This window comes from Carettochelys insculpta, chromosome 7 (genome assembly GCF_033958435.1).
Source record: "Carettochelys insculpta isolate YL-2023 chromosome 7, ASM3395843v1, whole genome shotgun sequence".
Classification (NCBI taxonomy): Eukaryota; Metazoa; Chordata; order Testudines; family Carettochelyidae; genus Carettochelys; species Carettochelys insculpta.
In genome coordinates this window covers 39,967,155-39,985,579 of record NC_134143.1, presented here as the reverse complement: position 1 = coordinate 39,985,579, position 18,425 = coordinate 39,967,155, and the positions used below count along the sequence as shown (strand labels likewise).

The 18,425-nt window shown below is 41.7% G+C and overlaps 1 protein-coding gene across 6 annotated transcripts in view; it reads left to right on the top strand.

The window, feature by feature from the left end:
* PANK1 (pantothenate kinase 1) overlaps nucleotides 1-5,410 on the top strand; it is a 34,757-nt gene extending 29,347 nt beyond the window's left edge. For 4 of the 6 annotated variants that reach the window (XM_075000354.1, XM_075000359.1, XM_075000358.1 and 1 more), the window contains 2 exons: nucleotides 2,704-2,829; nucleotides 4,051-5,409. In XM_075000354.1, the coding sequence (XP_074856455.1) occupies nucleotides 2,704-2,829; nucleotides 4,051-4,110 (186 nt within the window). In that variant the 3' untranslated portion in view covers nucleotides 4,111-5,409. Of the gene's footprint in view, nucleotides 1-2,703; nucleotides 2,830-4,050 lie in introns of all 6 variants that reach the window. The other 2 variants (XM_075000356.1, XM_075000355.1) reach the window with 1 other exon arrangement.
* The last annotated feature ends 13,015 nt before the right edge of the window (nucleotides 5,411-18,425 follow it).

Genomic DNA, 18,425 nt, shown 5'->3' with positions numbered 1-18,425 from the left:
TAAAGTTGATAGTAGTGTGTTAGCCTTGACTATAAGTCAATAAAACAGTACCCAATACATCTGCACTAAGGACCCCACCTCTTGTTCACAGCTGGGGTAGTGCTTTGCATCTTCCCTTGCTGCAGAGCACCTAGGGAATATGAGACTAGGACTGCTCTTTGCAAACCATATGTAATGTGCAATAGCCTTTCGTACTGCCCCATCAATATAGATTTCACTGAATAGCTAAATTGGCCACACATATATGTTCTGTAGCGTTCCACAGTTGGGCTACAGTTTTTATCAGTTTGAGTGGGAAAAAAAAAAAAAAGACACAACATGGTGTACATTACATGTGCTTTTCACAATGTCGTAACTTGATCAGGTTGAGCCTTAATTTTATCAGAAAGCATCATTTGGTTGAAGGCTCTTACATTTCAGCTTGCATTTTGGCTGTAGAACAGTTAAAAGAAGGGTAGCAAGAATTTTATATGATAGGAAAGAGTCCTCTTTCTCCTTGTACTCAAAAGTGGCTGAACTGTCCTTTCTTAAACTTCCACACAAAATGTATCCTTGGGCAGAAGCCAAGCCTGGAAAGTTTTATACCAAAATTGAAGAGTTCAGAAAGTTACAAGTGCCTGAAAATAGAAGATTAATATTGAAATGGTCATGCCAATTTCACTGTAGTAGCTTTATCTCCTTCTGTTAGTCCCTATGGTGTCTTTGATTGGACAAATAAATAAAAATCCTATTAATCAGTTGGTTCTTTTAAAATAATAAATCTTGCATACTTGTCATAGGATACTGAATAATGTATGTGAATAGTTTTCTTTAGATTTCAGATTTGCAATACAAAGTGTGTGTGTCCATGTTAGATATAATTTGTTTTGATTTTTCTGATAACCTGAAGGTCACATGGGGGCGGGGTGGAGAATTTATTAAGGATAAAGTTAAATTTGGTTGCTAAACAGCTTGCCAGTGTTGCGTTAACAGAAATGTATTTCAGATATCTTTGCCACCAGTTCGTAAGATGTTTTATGAGATAGAAGGCCCTGTCTTCTTCAGGAATGCAGAATGCTGCTGTCCATGTTTAACCTTAACCCATAAAATATTGACTTTTTCCACGTCTTCAGCTAAATAAGTTCATAAAAGGATATGTAAATTTGTGTTTGTGACCAAACTCCAAAGAGTTAATTAGAAAATTTCTGTCCTCTCTGATTGTAACACTGCATTGTCTAAATAAAGTGTTTGTTGCTAAATATAGTCTCGTGCACATTTGACTCTTCTTTTAGCCATAGTAATATAAATAACTAGACCACGATGTGCTTCAGCACTATCCAATATCTTACACATTCTGAGTGTGACATCCTCTCCAGACTACACCACTGGACGGTGCTAACGGACGTCATAGTTGAGTTATTTATATCAGCCTGGCTAAACTACTTGGAAGAGAACAATCAGATGTGCAAAAGAAACTATAGTTGGTAGCTAAATAAAGTTTTTGTTCCGTGTTTCCCACAGTGTGATATGCGTACCAACAGTAGCATGCAAAAGGATTTCAAGGGGTACGTGGCCGAAAATGAATTACTAAAAATCAGGAGATAAGCACAGAGATGGCACTGGGAGAGGGGGTACACTGATAAGGATGAAGTCCTGAAAGGGGTACACAAATGTTTTGAGTTTGGGAAACACTGATTTAGATAATGAGCTTTTATTGGCATGGACTTCTAATTAATTTTGTGGAGTCTGTGACCACATAAGTTTGCATCACCGTTGTCTTTGTAGATAATTCTGTTGATGTTCAGCAGAGACTGTTCATGAAATACATCATATAAACTCCCAACAAGAGTCTTACAAGCTCTTGCATCTTCAGGCGCTTACTTGCAATTGAATGGTTGACTTGCTGGGTGTGAACTACTTTAAAATAGTGTGTGCTAGATTCTGATTTTCTTTATGCATCATCAGAACAAAATTCCTTGGAGTAGTATAATTATAAGTAGGGACATAGTGAGCTACAGCAACCTTAATTACGGATGACGATGTGTGGAAAGGCTTGGCTTGACCTTTGCTTGACTTTTAGGTTGAAGTTGGAGAGGCAGTTTTCTGGGTTTTATAAAAAATTCTGTGGGTGGTTTTTCTTATTATAATGAGGACAGTTCATATTGAAACCAGTGGGGTACAATAAATATGGAAAAGCACCCTGCCATTTTACAATCCATTTTGCAAAATGGAACCATAATGTGGAAATGATGTTTTCAGATGTCTTCTCCTCTATCTTTAAAGTAATCATTATCAAATATCCTTCAGATGTTCCCCTGGAGCCAGGTGGATTTGTGATTCTCTTGATGCTTCAAAGTCTGCTTCACTTAATAAATGAAATATTAATGCATACATAACTTACATGGGAGTTAAAACTGAAATAGTATTATGTCACATCAGAAAAAACTCTTGTTATAATATATCCTGTAATTTCCATGTGGTTACATGTATGTTAACATTTTAGTGATGTATTTTATCCTGTCTTTCAAATAAAATCTACCTGTCTGCTGCCCATTGTCGCCTTAGTAAACACAGCTACTTTGGGGATTACAGCTGGGAGAATTAGGGATGTATAAAGCTGAATATTCCCAAGGTTTTTCTTCTTAACAGAAATAAACTAAATGTCTTTGAAGCAGCACACCTACTGAATTTAGTTTTCTTCTTCTTCTTTCTACTGTTTTACAGAACATTGACAGAGTGGTGTTTGTAGGCAACTTTCTCAGAATCAATATGATCTCTATGAAGGTCCTCGCATATGCTATGGATTATTGGTCGAAGGGACAGCTGAAGGCTCTGTTTTTGGAACATGAGGTAGGAAAATACATCCATTGAGTTCCTTATTAGTTACAGAACACAATTTCTGAGGTGTTTTAAAGTATACGGAGTTGTCATAGAGTGCTTCTTTTAAGAAGTCAGTGGGGTGGGGAGCGCTATAGATTAGGTTCTGTGAAAATAGCCTTCACTCAGTAGATGGATGAGGATGCCCCTTGTAGGGCTTGTCTACACTTGCCCCCAACTTCAAAGGGGGCGTGGTAATTAGGGCCATAGGAGATTACTAATGAAGTGCTGCGGTAAGTATGCAGCACTTCATTAGGCTAATTTTCCCCATGGCAACTCGGAAGCAGCAAACTTTGAAGTGCCGGCATGCGTGTAGCTGTAGGCACTTCAAAGTCCCTTTACTCCTCAGAAGAGTAGCAGATTTTGAGGAGTAAACTGACTTCCAAGTAACACGGGCACTTCAAAGTGCCTGTGGGTACATGCATGCCAGCACTTCAAAGTTTGCCACTTCGAAGTTGCCACAGGGGAAAATTAGCCTAATAAAGTGCTGTGTATTCACCGCAGCATTTCGTTAGTTATTTCCCGCAGCCCTGATTACCATGCCCCCTTCGAAGTTGAGGGCAAGTGTAGACACAGCCATATTGTAAACCCCTGAATTACAGTTAGTTTGGGCCCTTATCTTGCTAGATTCATTTTCATTTGCTGAGCCTCACAGCTCTATCTAAAACTTTCTCGGGCATAAGGCTATACATGAAAATTTCAGGCTGAAACTTGTTTTGACTGGATTCTGGTTTTGATATAATGTCAAATTGTGTCAAAATTAGATTAATAGGGTTAGAAAGGAAACTGCCATAGCACTAGTGTGCAGTCACTGTGTGGTTCCATAGCAAGTTCTGTTTTGATCTCTGGAAGTCACAACATGCAGTGTAAGGCTGATAACATTACTGAATCCTTTTCTTCTCCCCTTGAAATAATTTAATTGCAATCCACGTGTATATCTTTATAACTGCCTTATTAATGTCATTTGTCAGACGCTAGAAATGGGGCCGCAGGGAATGCACCACTTGCTGATTATCTGTTCTGTTCATTTTCTCTGGGCCACCTGGCATTGGCCACTGTTGGAAGAAAGGGAATGGGGCTATGTGGACTTTTGGTCTGTGCTAGTATGGCCATACTTATGCAGAAAGCATTATGAATATTGTGCTACTTGGCTGTGCTGCAGAATTTCAGATAGTTCTTGTTTCTGTTATGAAGGGTTATTTTGGAGCAGTTGGGGCCCTTCTGGAATTGCTTAAGATGACAGAAGATCAGTGAGGAAGCCAACTAGAAAAATACACCTGTCACAGTTGCTGCTGGATAGAATGAAAACCACTAGAAGGATGGAAAATGAAGCCATTATGGCAGTTCTGCCTGCTGGATTTGTAAATAATTTTAAATCCTTTTAGCTGATATCTGACTTTTGGGTTTTTAGCTTATACTTCAAAATTCATACTGGGAATAAAGAGAACTTTTTCTGTATACTGTATTTTTAGGGGAAAAAAATCTGTGCAACGTGGCCAAAAATGCAGATTTTATGGATTGATTTTAAAAAGTGCATACTGTTTAAAGAAGGACCCATACTATGAGACATCTGCTACTCTTCTGGGGTTTACTGAGTAGTTGTGGTAATTTTAACTTCATCTAGTAATCACTCTAGGAGATTTTATCTTAATTTTTCATGATGATTCATGATTTGCTCTTGGTTTCAAATGAAACTACAAAGCTGACACATTTTACTGTGAACACTAAACTAATTAATTTTGTTGCCTTCACTTTTTTTATTTAAAAAGATCCTATTCCCTCTCCTTTCTCCTGTAAAAAGATAACCTTTCTTTGAGCACCTGTGTTTCTGTTAACAAGAGGCACTAACAGATCTGCTGAGATGGAGGATAAGATTTGTGTAGTCACTGGTACGTTCTGAAGTCATGAAATGGGAGTTAACTGCTTATTGTGGCACCAAAACCCCTTGTGTTTTGGCTTATTCCTTTCTAAAATTTTCATTTAGTGAATCAAAACAAAACCCTGTTGTGGTAAAACTCACCTATAAAAAGAGTTCTATGGTACAGATGTTATTTATACAGTATTTGCTTAGCATTAGAAAACAACAAGAGAGAACAATTTCAATATGTCCCAGGACTTTACAGTATTCATTACAATAACTTTTTAAATGTTGTCTTCATCAAAGCAATTTGGTGGCTTAATAGTCAAATCCCACTTTCTAAAATTAGAATAAATTCTTACTGTATTATAGATTGGGTTAGGAACTAATGTATAATTTTGCCTCTAGGACTTGGTAAAGTCTGATTATTTTTTCCTAAATAATTCTGTTTTACAAATCTGTGATTGAAAGACATCTTTTTTGATGTGTCACATGATGTACAGGGTCCATAAGAGGGACAGTACAATTTTAGGGAGCACAAGTTCTCTCTAATGCATTTTGGTTTTGGATTTTTGTTTCTGAAAACAGTTGTTAATTTCTGTCTCTCTCAAACCTTCAATAAATTGATACTAACTGAAATATTGACTTTTCTGCAGGAAATAAAGCCCTTTACTGTGTGATGGTTTTTAATGTGTCTGCAGAATTCATTTCTTTAAACCAAACTAATACACAGTATTAATTTAGTTACATTTTCCTGGTTTTTCTAACATCTGTTCCTGGTACTTGTTTTCCTATGCTATATCACATTGGCCTTTTATCCTTTGATTCATCCGCTCATTGGAGACTTTGTTGAATTGCTTATGATGTGGCTGGTTTAAAGTTTTGCTGTTTTTACATTTTAACTTTTTTATAGGTTGTATGACTTCTCTGAACCATGGCATGTGAAAAATTTTAAACATACTCAACTGTAATATTATTGAAAGAGTTACAGATGAGACACATTTGGCTGAATGTTTCTAGGCCATCATGAACAAAAACTTACAATTAAGGGCTTGTGGTCCCTTCCCGGGAGATTGCAGCAGTGTCAATCCATACAGTGGGTGTCAATTTTAGGAAATCTATTGAAAACCTGCTAAAGCAATGGCACGGTAGTTCTTCAGTCGACCCCAGTATTCCGGGTCTCCGAGAAGAGAAAGGGAAGTTGATGGCAGGGAGTCTCCCATCAATCCACAGCATTGAAGACACCGTGGGTAAATCAACCTAAATTACGTTGACCCCAGCTACACTATTCAAGTAGCATTTTAGGGTGTGTCTACACTACAGAATTAGGTGGATTTTTTTTTTAATTCAACTTTTAGCATTTGCTTTAACAAATGCGATTTTGCATATCCCCAGGAGGTGGCTGTGGTTGACAGAGCACCTTCTCATTAGGGGTTGCATCAGCTCAAGGAGTGATGCACTGTGGGCAGCTATCCCATTAGTCCCTGCAGCAGATTGGAATTCTGGGGTAGGACCCAGTGTCTCATGGGATGAAAACATTGTTGCAAGTGCCTCCCAGGTGTGTGGTTCAGAACCAGCCTTATTCTGTGGTATGCTTGTCTAGGCTTCTCTATTTTCACATGACATTGCAGTGTCCCTGCTGTAGCTTTTATCCACCATGCCCGGTGTGATTTTGGCATAGATATTAGTGTTTCCAGTTTTGTTTCCTAGCTCTGCCTGCACTGACTCTTCTCTTCTTCCCACCACCACATCCTTCCAGCAATCAGATCCAGTGTCTCCTGAATGCTTTATGCTGGCGGTGTTTGTGATCCTGACCTACATGCTCACCTGCGCTGGTGAGCTCTCCAAAGGGAAATGAACATTCAGAAGTTCCCTTGGGGCTTTTCCTGCTCCCCTGAGTGAAGAGTGCTGGAGTTCAAAATGCTCCCCAGAATGTTCATAATGGCTCACTCTTACTCATGCACAGTGTGCTCTTAATTTGCAGTGTGAATGTCACCTCAGGCTTTGGCATCTTATAGACTAACAGATATTTTGGAGCATAAGCTTTCAGGGGCAAAGACCCACTTCGTCAGATGCGTGAGTGGGGGTGAGGATGGGTCTTTGCCCACAAACGTTATGCTCCAAAATATCTGTTAGTCTATAAGGTGCCACAGGACTTCATGTTGTTCACCTCAGGTTTTATTTCACTCATTCCCCTGGAGCACAGAATTTGATTTTAAATGCCCTTTAGATCAATGGGAGGTCATGAGCAGTATAGATACATTCATTACAAATTTGACCTAATGCTGAATACATTGACCTAAGCTTGTGCTGTAAACCAGCCCAAAGTTGCAAAAGAAGAAAGTTGCATAATCTTGGATGTTGTGCCTATGTCTACTACAACACAGCTGAAACTCGGCACTGAAATAATAGACACTTACACATCAATGGCAGGCATTTTTCCACTGTAGTAATTCTACCCCCTTAAGAATTCTTCCATTGACCAAGTTGTGTCGACAGTGTGAGTTAGGTTGACCTAACTACGTTGCACAGTGCAGAGGATTTTTCATAGCCCCAAGCAATGTAGCTTCATCAACTAGCTTTTTGAATTGGCGATTCCAAATGTTGCATGCCTCCTGCGTTTTTTTTGAAAAGGCAGAAATTACAATGGGCATACAGGTTTACATAAGCTATAGTGTAAAGACTATTTAGAGGGCAAATTTGCGCATGCAGAAGCACACATGCGACTCTGAGTATTTCTACAAATATAAAAAATGGTTGGGAGTTGTGAACTGGAACGTGGGAGTTGTGCTCAAGAGGGAAGATCTTCCACAGTCACTGATTCAGAAAAATTAGGGTTAGTGTGATTGACAATTTTTGAAATCTCTGAGCAGCATAGAGGAAACATACTCATGAGCAATGTTTCTTCTAATTTTTTTATTCATGGGGAGGACCTTGTGTTATGTGCACCAAGGCGTGCAGATGTGCAGCACAAGTAGAAGCAAAAAGACCTAGATATAATTACTCCAGCCAGGCTGTGTTCGGCCCACTCCTCCAAGAATCGAGTAGTAGAACTCACTAGTCAGAGAAGTGATTTTTTTTTCCACTTACACTTTGGTTTGTAGATTTATGAACTGTATCATAGAATCATAGAACAATAGAGCTGGAAGAGACCTAAAAAAGCCATTGAGTCCAGCCCCCTGCTCTAAGCAGGGCCAAACCCATCAGATCAGCCCCGCCAGGGCTTTGTCAAGGCGAGACTTAAACACCTCCAGGGATGGAGACTCCACTACTTCCCTGGGTAGAACATTCCAACGCTTCACCACCCTCCTAGTGAAAAAGTTTTTCCTAATATTCAATCTGGACCTTTCCAACTGCAACTTGACACCATTATTCCGTGTTCTGCCATCCGTGACCACTGTGAACAGCTCTCCAGCTTCTTTGCAGCCACCCTCCAGTAAGTTGAAGGCTGTTATCAAGTCCCCCCACTCAGTCTTCTCTTCTGCACACTAAACAGCCCCAATTCCCTCAACCTTTCTCCATAAGTCATATGCTCCAGCCCCCTAATTATTTTGGTCGCCCTCTGCTGGACCCTCTCCAGTGTATCCACATCCTTCCTATAAATAGAGGCCCAGAACTGGACATAGTACTCCAGATGCAGCCTCACCAAAGCCGTATAAAGAGGAATAATCACTTCTCTGGATCTACTGGCAATGCTCCTCTTGATGCAACCTAATATGCCATTAGCTTTCTTGGCTACAACGGCACACTGTTGATTCATGTCCACCTTCTCGTCCACTACAATTCCCAGATCCTTTTCTGCAAAACTACTACCGAGCTAGTCGGACCCCCAACATGTAACAATGCTTGGGATTCTTCTGGCCCAAGTTACAGGACTCTGCACCTGCCCTTGTTGAATCTCATCAGATTTCTTGCAGCCCAGTCTTCCAATTTGTTTAAGTCAGTCTGGACCCTGTCCCTACCCTCCAGCATATCTACCTCTCCCCCTAGCTTAGTGTCATCTGCAAACTTGCTGAGGGTGCAATCCAATCCCTCATCCAGGTCATTGATAAATATGCTGAAGAGAACAGGACCCAGAACTGAAGCTTGGGGCACTCCACTAGAAACCGACCGCCATCCCGACATCGAGCCATTGATCACTACCGTCTGGGCCCGACCTTCTAGCCAGCTTTCTATCCATCTTACCGTCCATTTATCCAATCCACATTCCTTTAACTTGCCGACAAGAATATTGTGGGAGACCATATCAAAAGCTTTGCTAAAGTCCAGATAAACCACATCCATTGATTTTCCCCTATCCACAGAGCTAGTTATCTCATTGTAGAAACTAATCAGATTGGTTAGGCATGACTTGCCCTTCGTGAATCCATGCTGACTATTCCTGATCACTCTCCCCTCCTCCAAGTGTCTCAAAATGACTTAGTTGAGGAGCCCCTCCATGATTTTTCCAGGGAAAAACAATAAAACTCCACATTTGAAGGAATAATATTACAGACAATATATGTATATTGCAGGAAGTACCAAGTAGTAAAACCAATATTTTATGTATGGGGAGGTGACTGTGAAAGGTGTGTGTGTGTCAGACTAGGTGATATTGTGTATGTGACAGTGACAGGTGGTTGTAAAAGAGAGAGGAGGGGCATTATTATGGGGGCTGTTTGAGGCTTTGCAAAGGAATTTGTGCTCCTTGCTCTAGTGTCATGTGATTTCCAAAGAATTAAACTATAAACCAGCATGTCTCTTGGGATAGACTGAGAAAGTGCATAAGCTACTGTGGTGGCTTGGGAGGTTCAGAATGGGTCTTAAAGTAGAGGGACTTCATCTGGCATCCATCTTTGGCATGAAGACTGCAATCTTCTTAGCTACCCACCCTTCCCCCCACTGGCCCACGGCAGCCAGCCAAGAAGCAGGCTGTGCCCATGCTAGCCCCAGCCCAGCTCCCTCTGCCCTGGAAGAAGGCTCACCTCCCTGCAGTCAGAGTCAGGCTGGGAACTGCAACCAATCACGTGCTAAGAAAACAAGCTGAACCAGCTTCCAGTAAAACAATCTGTATGGGACTTTGTGCCAAAGGGCTGCATGGCTGCAGTGCCTGAAAACAGCTGACAAGACTGCACATGAGGTAGTTCAGAAGCTGCCAACAACTGATGTTCACCCAGGAAGCTCCCTTCCAGGAGCAGCTGCAAGAGAGAGCAAGGTTGGGGGAAGAGCACCTGAACAGGTGCTGTTTGCTGTATGAACTCTGCTATTCAGCTGGGCGACCATACATACCTGCAGTGTAGAGGGAACACAGCTGAAAACCATTATCTCTAGTAGGTTAAAAAATACTAAGGTACCCAGTATTTTTTAGACAAGACACACTGAACCTAGAAAACAAATGTTTGCTACTCCCAGACGAAAAAATGTACTTTTGTTTTAAAGCTGTAATAGTAAACCCTGCATGCATTATAAGTTACTGGACAATATTCACTTCTTTGTGCTACAGTGTAGAGCATGGCTGTATTTGAGATCTGCACCAGTTTCTTTTCTTACAACTTATTTCTGAGGCTGTGGGTCTGTCACAGAGGTCACAAAAGCCATGGATTCCCTGACCTTCCAGAACCTGTGTGATGCCACAGCGGCCAGTGCAACTGACTCGGGGCCATGTGAGCAGTGTCCAGTGCAACTGACCCCAACTTTGGACCCAGAATAGCCGCTGTCCCAAAGGCAGTCAGGCTCTGTGGCTGGGGCAGGAGTCAGCCAGCAGCCATGGAGGGTCTCCCAGAGCAAGGGCACCTAGGGCCCTCCACCATAGCTAAGGTTTATTCACAAGCTGAGATTAATCTTACTTATTTTCAAAAACCATGCTTCAGATATATGAAGTGTAAATTCTCTCATCATTTGTTCCTTCTTCTTCCTTCCCCACCGCCCTTAATCTTCTTGAGCACTCTCATGGGAAAGCCAGAGGCAAACTAGTCATCCATCTATACCCTTACTTGTTTCTGAACCTCTTCTGCCATAAAACATGGAGCTCATCTAATGTTTCTCCCGCAGAGGAATAGACAAGAAGAAAAGATGAGAAGAGAACAGGTCCCTATGATGTCCTCCAAACTGCACTGGTTCAATTTGGCAGCAGCTTGCAGCAGCCTGTAACATTGGCTCTTCTGGCTGGGGGAGTAGGATCAGCTGTCCCAGCTGGAACATTCACTAATGTTCCACTAAAAGCTTGCTGCCCTACAAGTTGTTGGTCTGTCAGACAATTTTAGTGCTGTCTCTTGTTCTTCCACTTCAAACCTTCTGTGACTAAGCTCTGTCCTGCACACTCTTCTTGCTCAAAAGGCATCAGTTGAGCTTCATTGCTTTTCCAATTCTGGCAGGCATTGAGCTGGTGAGTAGAAGAAACAGGTTAGTATCCAAGGTGTTCAGTTAATGCTTAGATTTTGTGTGGACAAGGTGCAAAGAGAGCTGTTTCTAGACTTGCTGATGCAAATAATACTACAGCCCTTTAGCGGTAATATTAACCTTGATTTTAATGTGTCAGAAATTATGCAAAAACTATTCTAATTAGTTCTGTTTAACATTATTCTCATTCAAAAAAAATCAGTTTAATCAGTGCTTATAAACTACATGCAGCATCCTAGTGTATTTTAAGTATTTTCTTTCCAGTTTGTGATATTTCTGCATACAAAAAGAGAACTTTTGACTGTTAACCATAAATGAGCTCAAATATGTTAGGAAAGGGATGAGCAAAATATAGCCCACAAGCCAGATTTTGCCCACCAAGCCACTAAATTCAGCCTGTGGACATAGTGGGGAGCCTCAGGCAGGCTCTGTTGCTGCCCCTCCCCCGCCCCCGCTTAGAAAAATGGCTGGGGGGGGCCCTGTTTTTCAAGAGCTGTGAGTAGAGGGCTGGGGGATAGGGGAGAGTGAGACTTCACAATCCCATTAGCTGGTTTCTGGACAATGGGTGCTTCAAACAGGAAGCGCCCCTTTCCTCTCCCCTCATGCTTATTCTTCACATAGCACATGGCCAGGCAGGCAGGCAGCCTTCCTAAGAAACCTGCTGGGCTGCTGGCTGGGAGTTGCCCAGGTAAGTCTCCTGGCCAGAACCTGCCTCTGGTACTCCTCCTCCTGCTCCCCCTACCAAACAGTCTAAATTCCTGAACCTCCACCTGTACCTCACATAACCTAAACCCTCTGCCCCTCCTCCTGAGACTGCATCCCTTCCCAGACTCTGTACCCCAATCCCCACCCCCAAGTCACAACTCCCTCTTGCTGTAGATCACAACCCAAAGCCCTTCATCCCAAACCCCTCTCCCAGGTCACAACTCCATCTCAGACCCCATATTCCCCTCCTGCACCCTGGTCCCTTACCCCAAGCTCCCTTTTGCACCCAACATCCATTCCCAGACGCTGCACCACCTCTATTAATATCATTTAAGAATGAGGCCCTGGACCACTTTCCAAATTCTTGGAGTGGCCACCTCTCAAAAATTGCCCAGCCCTGTATTAGGAGGTTTCAACTGCTATATCAGAGAGAGACATTATCAGCAGTGCATATTCTGATCTGTGCTCTCCTTACCAAAGGCACACATTTTGTTTAGAATGTGACAGACAGAAATCTTTGACCTCCTTTCTCTGCTCTGTTTGCCTTTTCCTAAGAGGTAGCAAGGGTAAATCTAGACTACACAGAAGATCAACCTGGTCAGGGTCCATCTGCTGGAGTACAGTTTTGCATGCCTGGTAGAAATGTGCAGAATTGAACTATCTGGAATTGGCGGTTGACCCCTGTACTCCTCAATATCGTGCGGTATAAGGGAGGCCAGTGGGAGATTTTATCCGAGTGATCTCCCTCTGTGAAGACAGCCAGGTAAATCAACTGGAGATAAGATAATTCTAGCTACGAAGCTGCTGAAGCTAGAATTGTGTATCTACAATTAACTTACCTGCCTAGTGTACACCAGGCCTATGAAATGAGAATATGTGATGGAGCCCCCTCCCTGTGCTTTTTGACAATGTAAATAAGCATAACTTGGAGATGCTTTAGACAAAATACCTTTCATAATCTAACATTTTAAGGTTATAATCCAATGAATCTGTATATTCTGTTTTTGTGCACGTATTCTTATTTGAGAAATTAGAAATATGGAGACAAGTATCAGAGAGGTAGCCCTGTTAGTCTGTAGCTTGGAGAACGACACGAAGTCTTGTGGCACCTTATAGACTAACAAATATTTTGGAGCATAAGCTTTCGTGGAAAAAGACCCACAGGTCTTTTCCCACGAAAGTTTATGCTCCAAAATATCTGTTAGTCTATAAAGTGCCACAGGACTTCTTGTTGTTTTAGAATTCTGGAGTGTATGATTGTATATAATTTTAAGTGTCTAACAAGGGCCATCAGTGGTGTTCCAAGCCAGATGTCTGGGTGATTAACCCTAATGATTGAGTGTTGAGCTTAATGGTTGTAAACAGCCTTGTTTGTTCTGTAAGTCTAAAAGGTGGCTGATGCTAGAAAGACATGTGACCATACCACCTGGTACTGAAGGTTATATTGACACAGTTTTTCCATGGGGCTGGGGAGAATGCTAAACAAAGAGTTCCTGCCCAAGGGGAACGTTTGTTTAAACAATGGGAAGCTTTCATCTCCTTTGTCTTCAGCCCACCTTGGAACCTGCCTAACATGTCCTAAGAAGAAACAAAGAACTGTAAAAGGCTGTTGACCCAAATCACAGAAAAGCATCTGATGAAGTGGGTCTTTGCCCACAAAAGCTTATGCTCCAAAAATCTGTTAGTTATAAGGTGCCACAGGACTTTGGTTCGTAGGGAAGTTTAAACTGATACATTTTCCTTTTATTTTAATTTGGTAGCTCATTTTGTTCTGTTTATGATCAAGCCCAGCAAAATCCCAGTATAAATAAATTCTAGGGAGGTCTCCTACAGTGCATCTTTCCCTTTCTTTGATAAAAAGACTTACTGATGAGCCCTCTCTGTGCAAACCTGCACAGAAACAGATGTATTTGGGGGTTTGATCCCTCTTGGGGTTTGGTTTCCTCTGTACTCTGCCCTGGAATGCATCCACCCAGAGTTGAAGTAAATTAGTGTCTGTGTTCCTCTGCAGGGAGACAGTAACCCTAATTATGTGCCTTTGTTGGGGCAGACCAAAGAATCTGGCCCAGCAGGACAGATTAGTGGAGCTACCCAGAGAGAAAGAAAGCCGTTATGAGTGGCATGATCAACACACTGGGGAGCATTCCAAGGGTTCATCTGTGACCGCATCTCATCACAATCAATAAATGCTTAATAGGAATTTTATTTACTGTTTTGTATTTTCAGTTTTCTTATAACTGGATGCAAGAATACAAATCTAGATACATGATGTAAACTGATTGAAAAGAACTGCCTCATTCATAAATAAAACAAGGTTCTTGAAGAGAAAACAGTTACATCCATAGACCATGTAACAAGCCAGGAAGGTCAACGAATTCAGACGGTCAGTGCAAGAAGGAAAGCAAGCTCCAGAGCTGGAGATCCTCTCTGAAAATAGCTCTCTCACAGCCATTATCTGTCACAGCTCCTACAGAAAGAAGTATTTAATATTCTAGAGGCAGGTGTGTCTGCTGGTCTCAATTGCTTAGGTAGAGGACAAAATAAGGCTTTATTTTAAAATGTTGTATGTATCCTGAAACTTAAAGGCCATAATAGATACCTTGCTCGAGTGAGTAAATATTTTAAATATTCACTATGTATCTGTTATACAGAGAGTAAGGGTCAGAATGTAATGGATGTAACCTCTTATTAACTTTTACCTATGAATTTTTTAGAAGGATGTGTATAAAAGAAACCATGACCGTCAAAGATGCGTCACAATATGAGAGGTCTAATATTTTAGCAAATATTTTAGCAAAATTGGGTTGAACAGCAAATAGAAAAAAGACAATAGAATAAGAAACTAGAAATAATAAAAAAGAGGCTCAAATAAGTTAGTAAAAATGTGTTGCTAAAGACCAAAACAATCCCTATAGTTCTGTTGTCACTTTGCAATTTGCACGCTTCTCTCTCATATAATGTTAGCAGTGTAAATGCACTGTCTCAGTCTAGGATTGATCTGATTTTTAATGGCTCAACATTTTTTGCCATTAGGTGTACTGGTATTTGTTAAACAAGACACTATATTAAAATTAGTATAATTAAACCACTGAAGCACAGGTTGCAAATATTTTTATGGAAAAATATTTGGATACACTTATCGTAGCCCTGTTGGTCCCTGGATCTTTGAGGAAACAAGGGATGGGTGATATATCTTTTAAGGGACAGACACTAGGAGATAATAGAAGTCGATCCAATTAAAGAAATGACCCCACCTATCTTGCCTCTACAAAAAAATTACGCAGTGTTCACCAGCGTGAGAGCATCACCAATGGACCTGATCTCTTAGAACAAACCTATATATATTTATATATAAATTTATTTATGTTGATTTTTCAGGAGTATTCAAGGGCCCAAATCGGGATCAGGGCCCTGCTGTGCTATAGGCTATACAAATATATCAAAAGATGGTCCCTAGCCTACTTTTAAGCCCAGATACATCCAATAGTAACTAGTATCCTGAGCAGCCTAGACCACATTTCAATAGTGAGAAAGAGTTATGACAATGGTCCAAGCACAGGGTTCCTAACTCATCATGACAACCTGAATATGGGGCTGGTGGTGGTAGACCGCTGGGTGAGGGAAATCAACGAGTTTGCAAATAGTTAAAACATGTTCTAAGTTTCAGTATTAATTCTGGGACAGTCGTACAAAATCATGGTGTGTTGATCACCTTAGCTTTCCTCTCTGAAATCTGCCAAAGATCATTAAGGCCATCAGTCATACATAAAATGAGCAACATGGGTGAGACCCCCTACTTTCCTTTTGGAGCCATGTTCTGTTTCTTCTACTCCCACCCCGACTCTCCGTTCTCTAGAGAAACTCACAGCAGTGGAGAGCTCAGGTGTCTGTTTTTTCTCATCTGATTAGTAGCCATTTTAAGGGAAGGTCAAGTCTGTGCCTCAATGCTTCCTTGAAAATTATACAAAGTGCAGTTTTAATAATAAAGATCTCTGCACACAATATGGGGTAGAAGTGATTGTTGGCTGTGGTGGATAGGGAGAAAGGGAAAAGGTACTAAAATCAAAGTTTAACTCATCAGAACTGGTTCTTATGAGAAAAAATATGGGTTTGAGTCTCATGGCCATGTGCATGTATGATTTTGTGTAGGATGGAAATATGTATGTGATGCTTCACCTTTGGCAAGGCTGCCCCAGCTGTTACAGACTTCTCAGCAGTCACGTTCCTTTGAGATGATCATGAGGAGAGTCACAAGTGATTTTTGGCAGGACATTGTTGCATTTTAGCAGAGTGAAACCATGTGGGGTTGAACGGGTGACAGAATACACATCCACGATCGTTCCAATTTCAGATTGGTTAGTCCCTCAGGTCAGGGCTGTCTTTTAAACATGCAAAGAACCTTTGTATCCAGAGGGAAAATAAGATAATACACATTCTAGACATTGGCTCCTATCCCCACAGCACTAGATTAGAGCTAGAGGAGCCATACATTAAACATACTTGAAGATGTCAAATGTAATTGAATCATTTCTAACATTTGCTGGTTGGAACAAACCAGGGAGGTGTCCTGGGTGTTGTAACAGGGAGTGGCCTGTGGGCCCTTTAGAAAAATCCATGCCCATGAGCCCTGTCTGAAAAAAAGACACCAAGAGGGAGCCTGCAGAACCCATGTCCATGTCCCAGGCTATCTTGGGGTGGAAGCCAGCCCATTCTACAGAGGCTGGAAAAAGAAATAGAAGGGAAAGGAAAGGTGTGAGGACCATGTGGAAGTGAGCATAGGGGAGGGAGAGATTGAGAACTAGGGATAGTGTGAGCCAAAGAGGGGAAATAAGGAGAGGTGGGGGCAGTGACAGGAGCAGAGAATACTGAGGAAAGGAATGTAGGAAGTCAGGACTTGTGCAGGAAAAGTGAGAGAACACTGGGGAGAGGAAAGGATAATGAAATGAAAAGGAAAGAAACAGGAAGGAATGAGACAAGGTCCAAAGAGGGCAGTAGGCAACAGAAGGAGAGAAAAGGAAAAGTCTAGAGCAGTGGATTCCAACTTTTTCACTAGGGTGGACCCCCAAACTGTTTGCTGACCCCCATCAAAGCCAAATCTAGCCACTATGTACACTTCATTAAATGAAAAAGATAGATGTTTCTGACAGAAATTAATAACATGGATAATTTAATTTAAAAATAATTTTAAAATATCCTCAGGGGCCCCTTGTGGTCCACAGACACCAGGTTGGGGACCACTGGTCTCGAGAAGGGGTCAGCAACCTTTCCAAGGCGGAGTATGAAAATTTGATCTTTTGACCTCTATGTACGGTCCCAGTGCTAGTGATACTTTTTGAAGTCATTAATAGTCCTACCTGCAACAGCTTCATTAATAAATGCATAAAGATGCAGAGCTTTACCGTGTAGGTGGTGGTTGGTAGCATTAGCTGGTCTTTTGTCAATCCACAGGCAGCCTGGCTTTGAGCAAGCTCACGACAGCAATGCAGGAAGAGGGGTGGAGTTGAGCTCCCACCTCCTGTGCTGATGAAAATCGACTCTTGTGCCACTCTTGGCACCTGTGCCAAGGTTTGCTGGCCCCTGATTTTGATAATATAGTTCATATACCAGTGAGAGCCAAGATTTGATAGCAAAGAGATGTGGTTTAGTGTTACAACACTGAGCATTCATCAACAAGGGAAGGCTTTAGATGTGTAGATGGTGACTGGTACATGCCATCCAAGTACTGAGCAACAGCGGATCGTAAAGTGACCTCTGAGGTCAAAACAGGAGTCAAGCAAGGTTGCATCATTGCCCCATCACTGTTCTGCATCTTCATTGCCATGACCCTTCACGTCATTGGTGGCAAGCTTCCAAATGGCATGAAGATTGTCTATAGAATGAATGGGAAGCTTTTCAGTCTCAAGAGTCTGAAGACTAAAAGGAAGATGTCCACAACCTTGATCGTGGAGCTCCAGTGCGTGGATGACAATAGAGTTATTGCTCTTTCTCCCAAAGCCCTTCAGACCATCTTAAGTGCCTTTGCTGAAGCATACGAGAATCTCGGCCTCACACCTAACATCAAAAAGACTAAGGTGCTCCATCAACCTTCACTGACTGGACAATCTCATGCACCTTCTATTGAAGTCAATAGAGAACTGCTGGAAAATGTGGAGCCCTTCCCATACTTTGGAAGTCACCTTTCCACTGAAGTTGACATTAATGCAAAAATGCAGCATCGTCTGAGCCATGCAAGGTTTGCTTTCGCCCCCCTAAGACAAAGGGGCTTCAGGAACCGGGACATCAAGCCCAAGACAGAGCTCCTTGTATACTGTGCAATGGTTCTGCCAACGCTACTGTACACATGTGAAACCTGGACAACATACAAGCATCATCTGAAGGCACTTGAACAATATCATGCACTCTGCCTCAGAAGAATCCTAAACATCTCTTGGAAGGATAGACACACAAACACTAGCATCCTAGAAGAGTCACACATGACCAACATTGAAGTCATCATTCATCAACAACTTCACTGGACTGGTCATGTAGTTCGGATGTCTGATCAGCGCCTCCCAAAACAGATTGTTTTCCAAATTGGAGGAAGGACAGAGGAGCATTGGGGGCCAGTGGAAGCAATATAAGGACATGC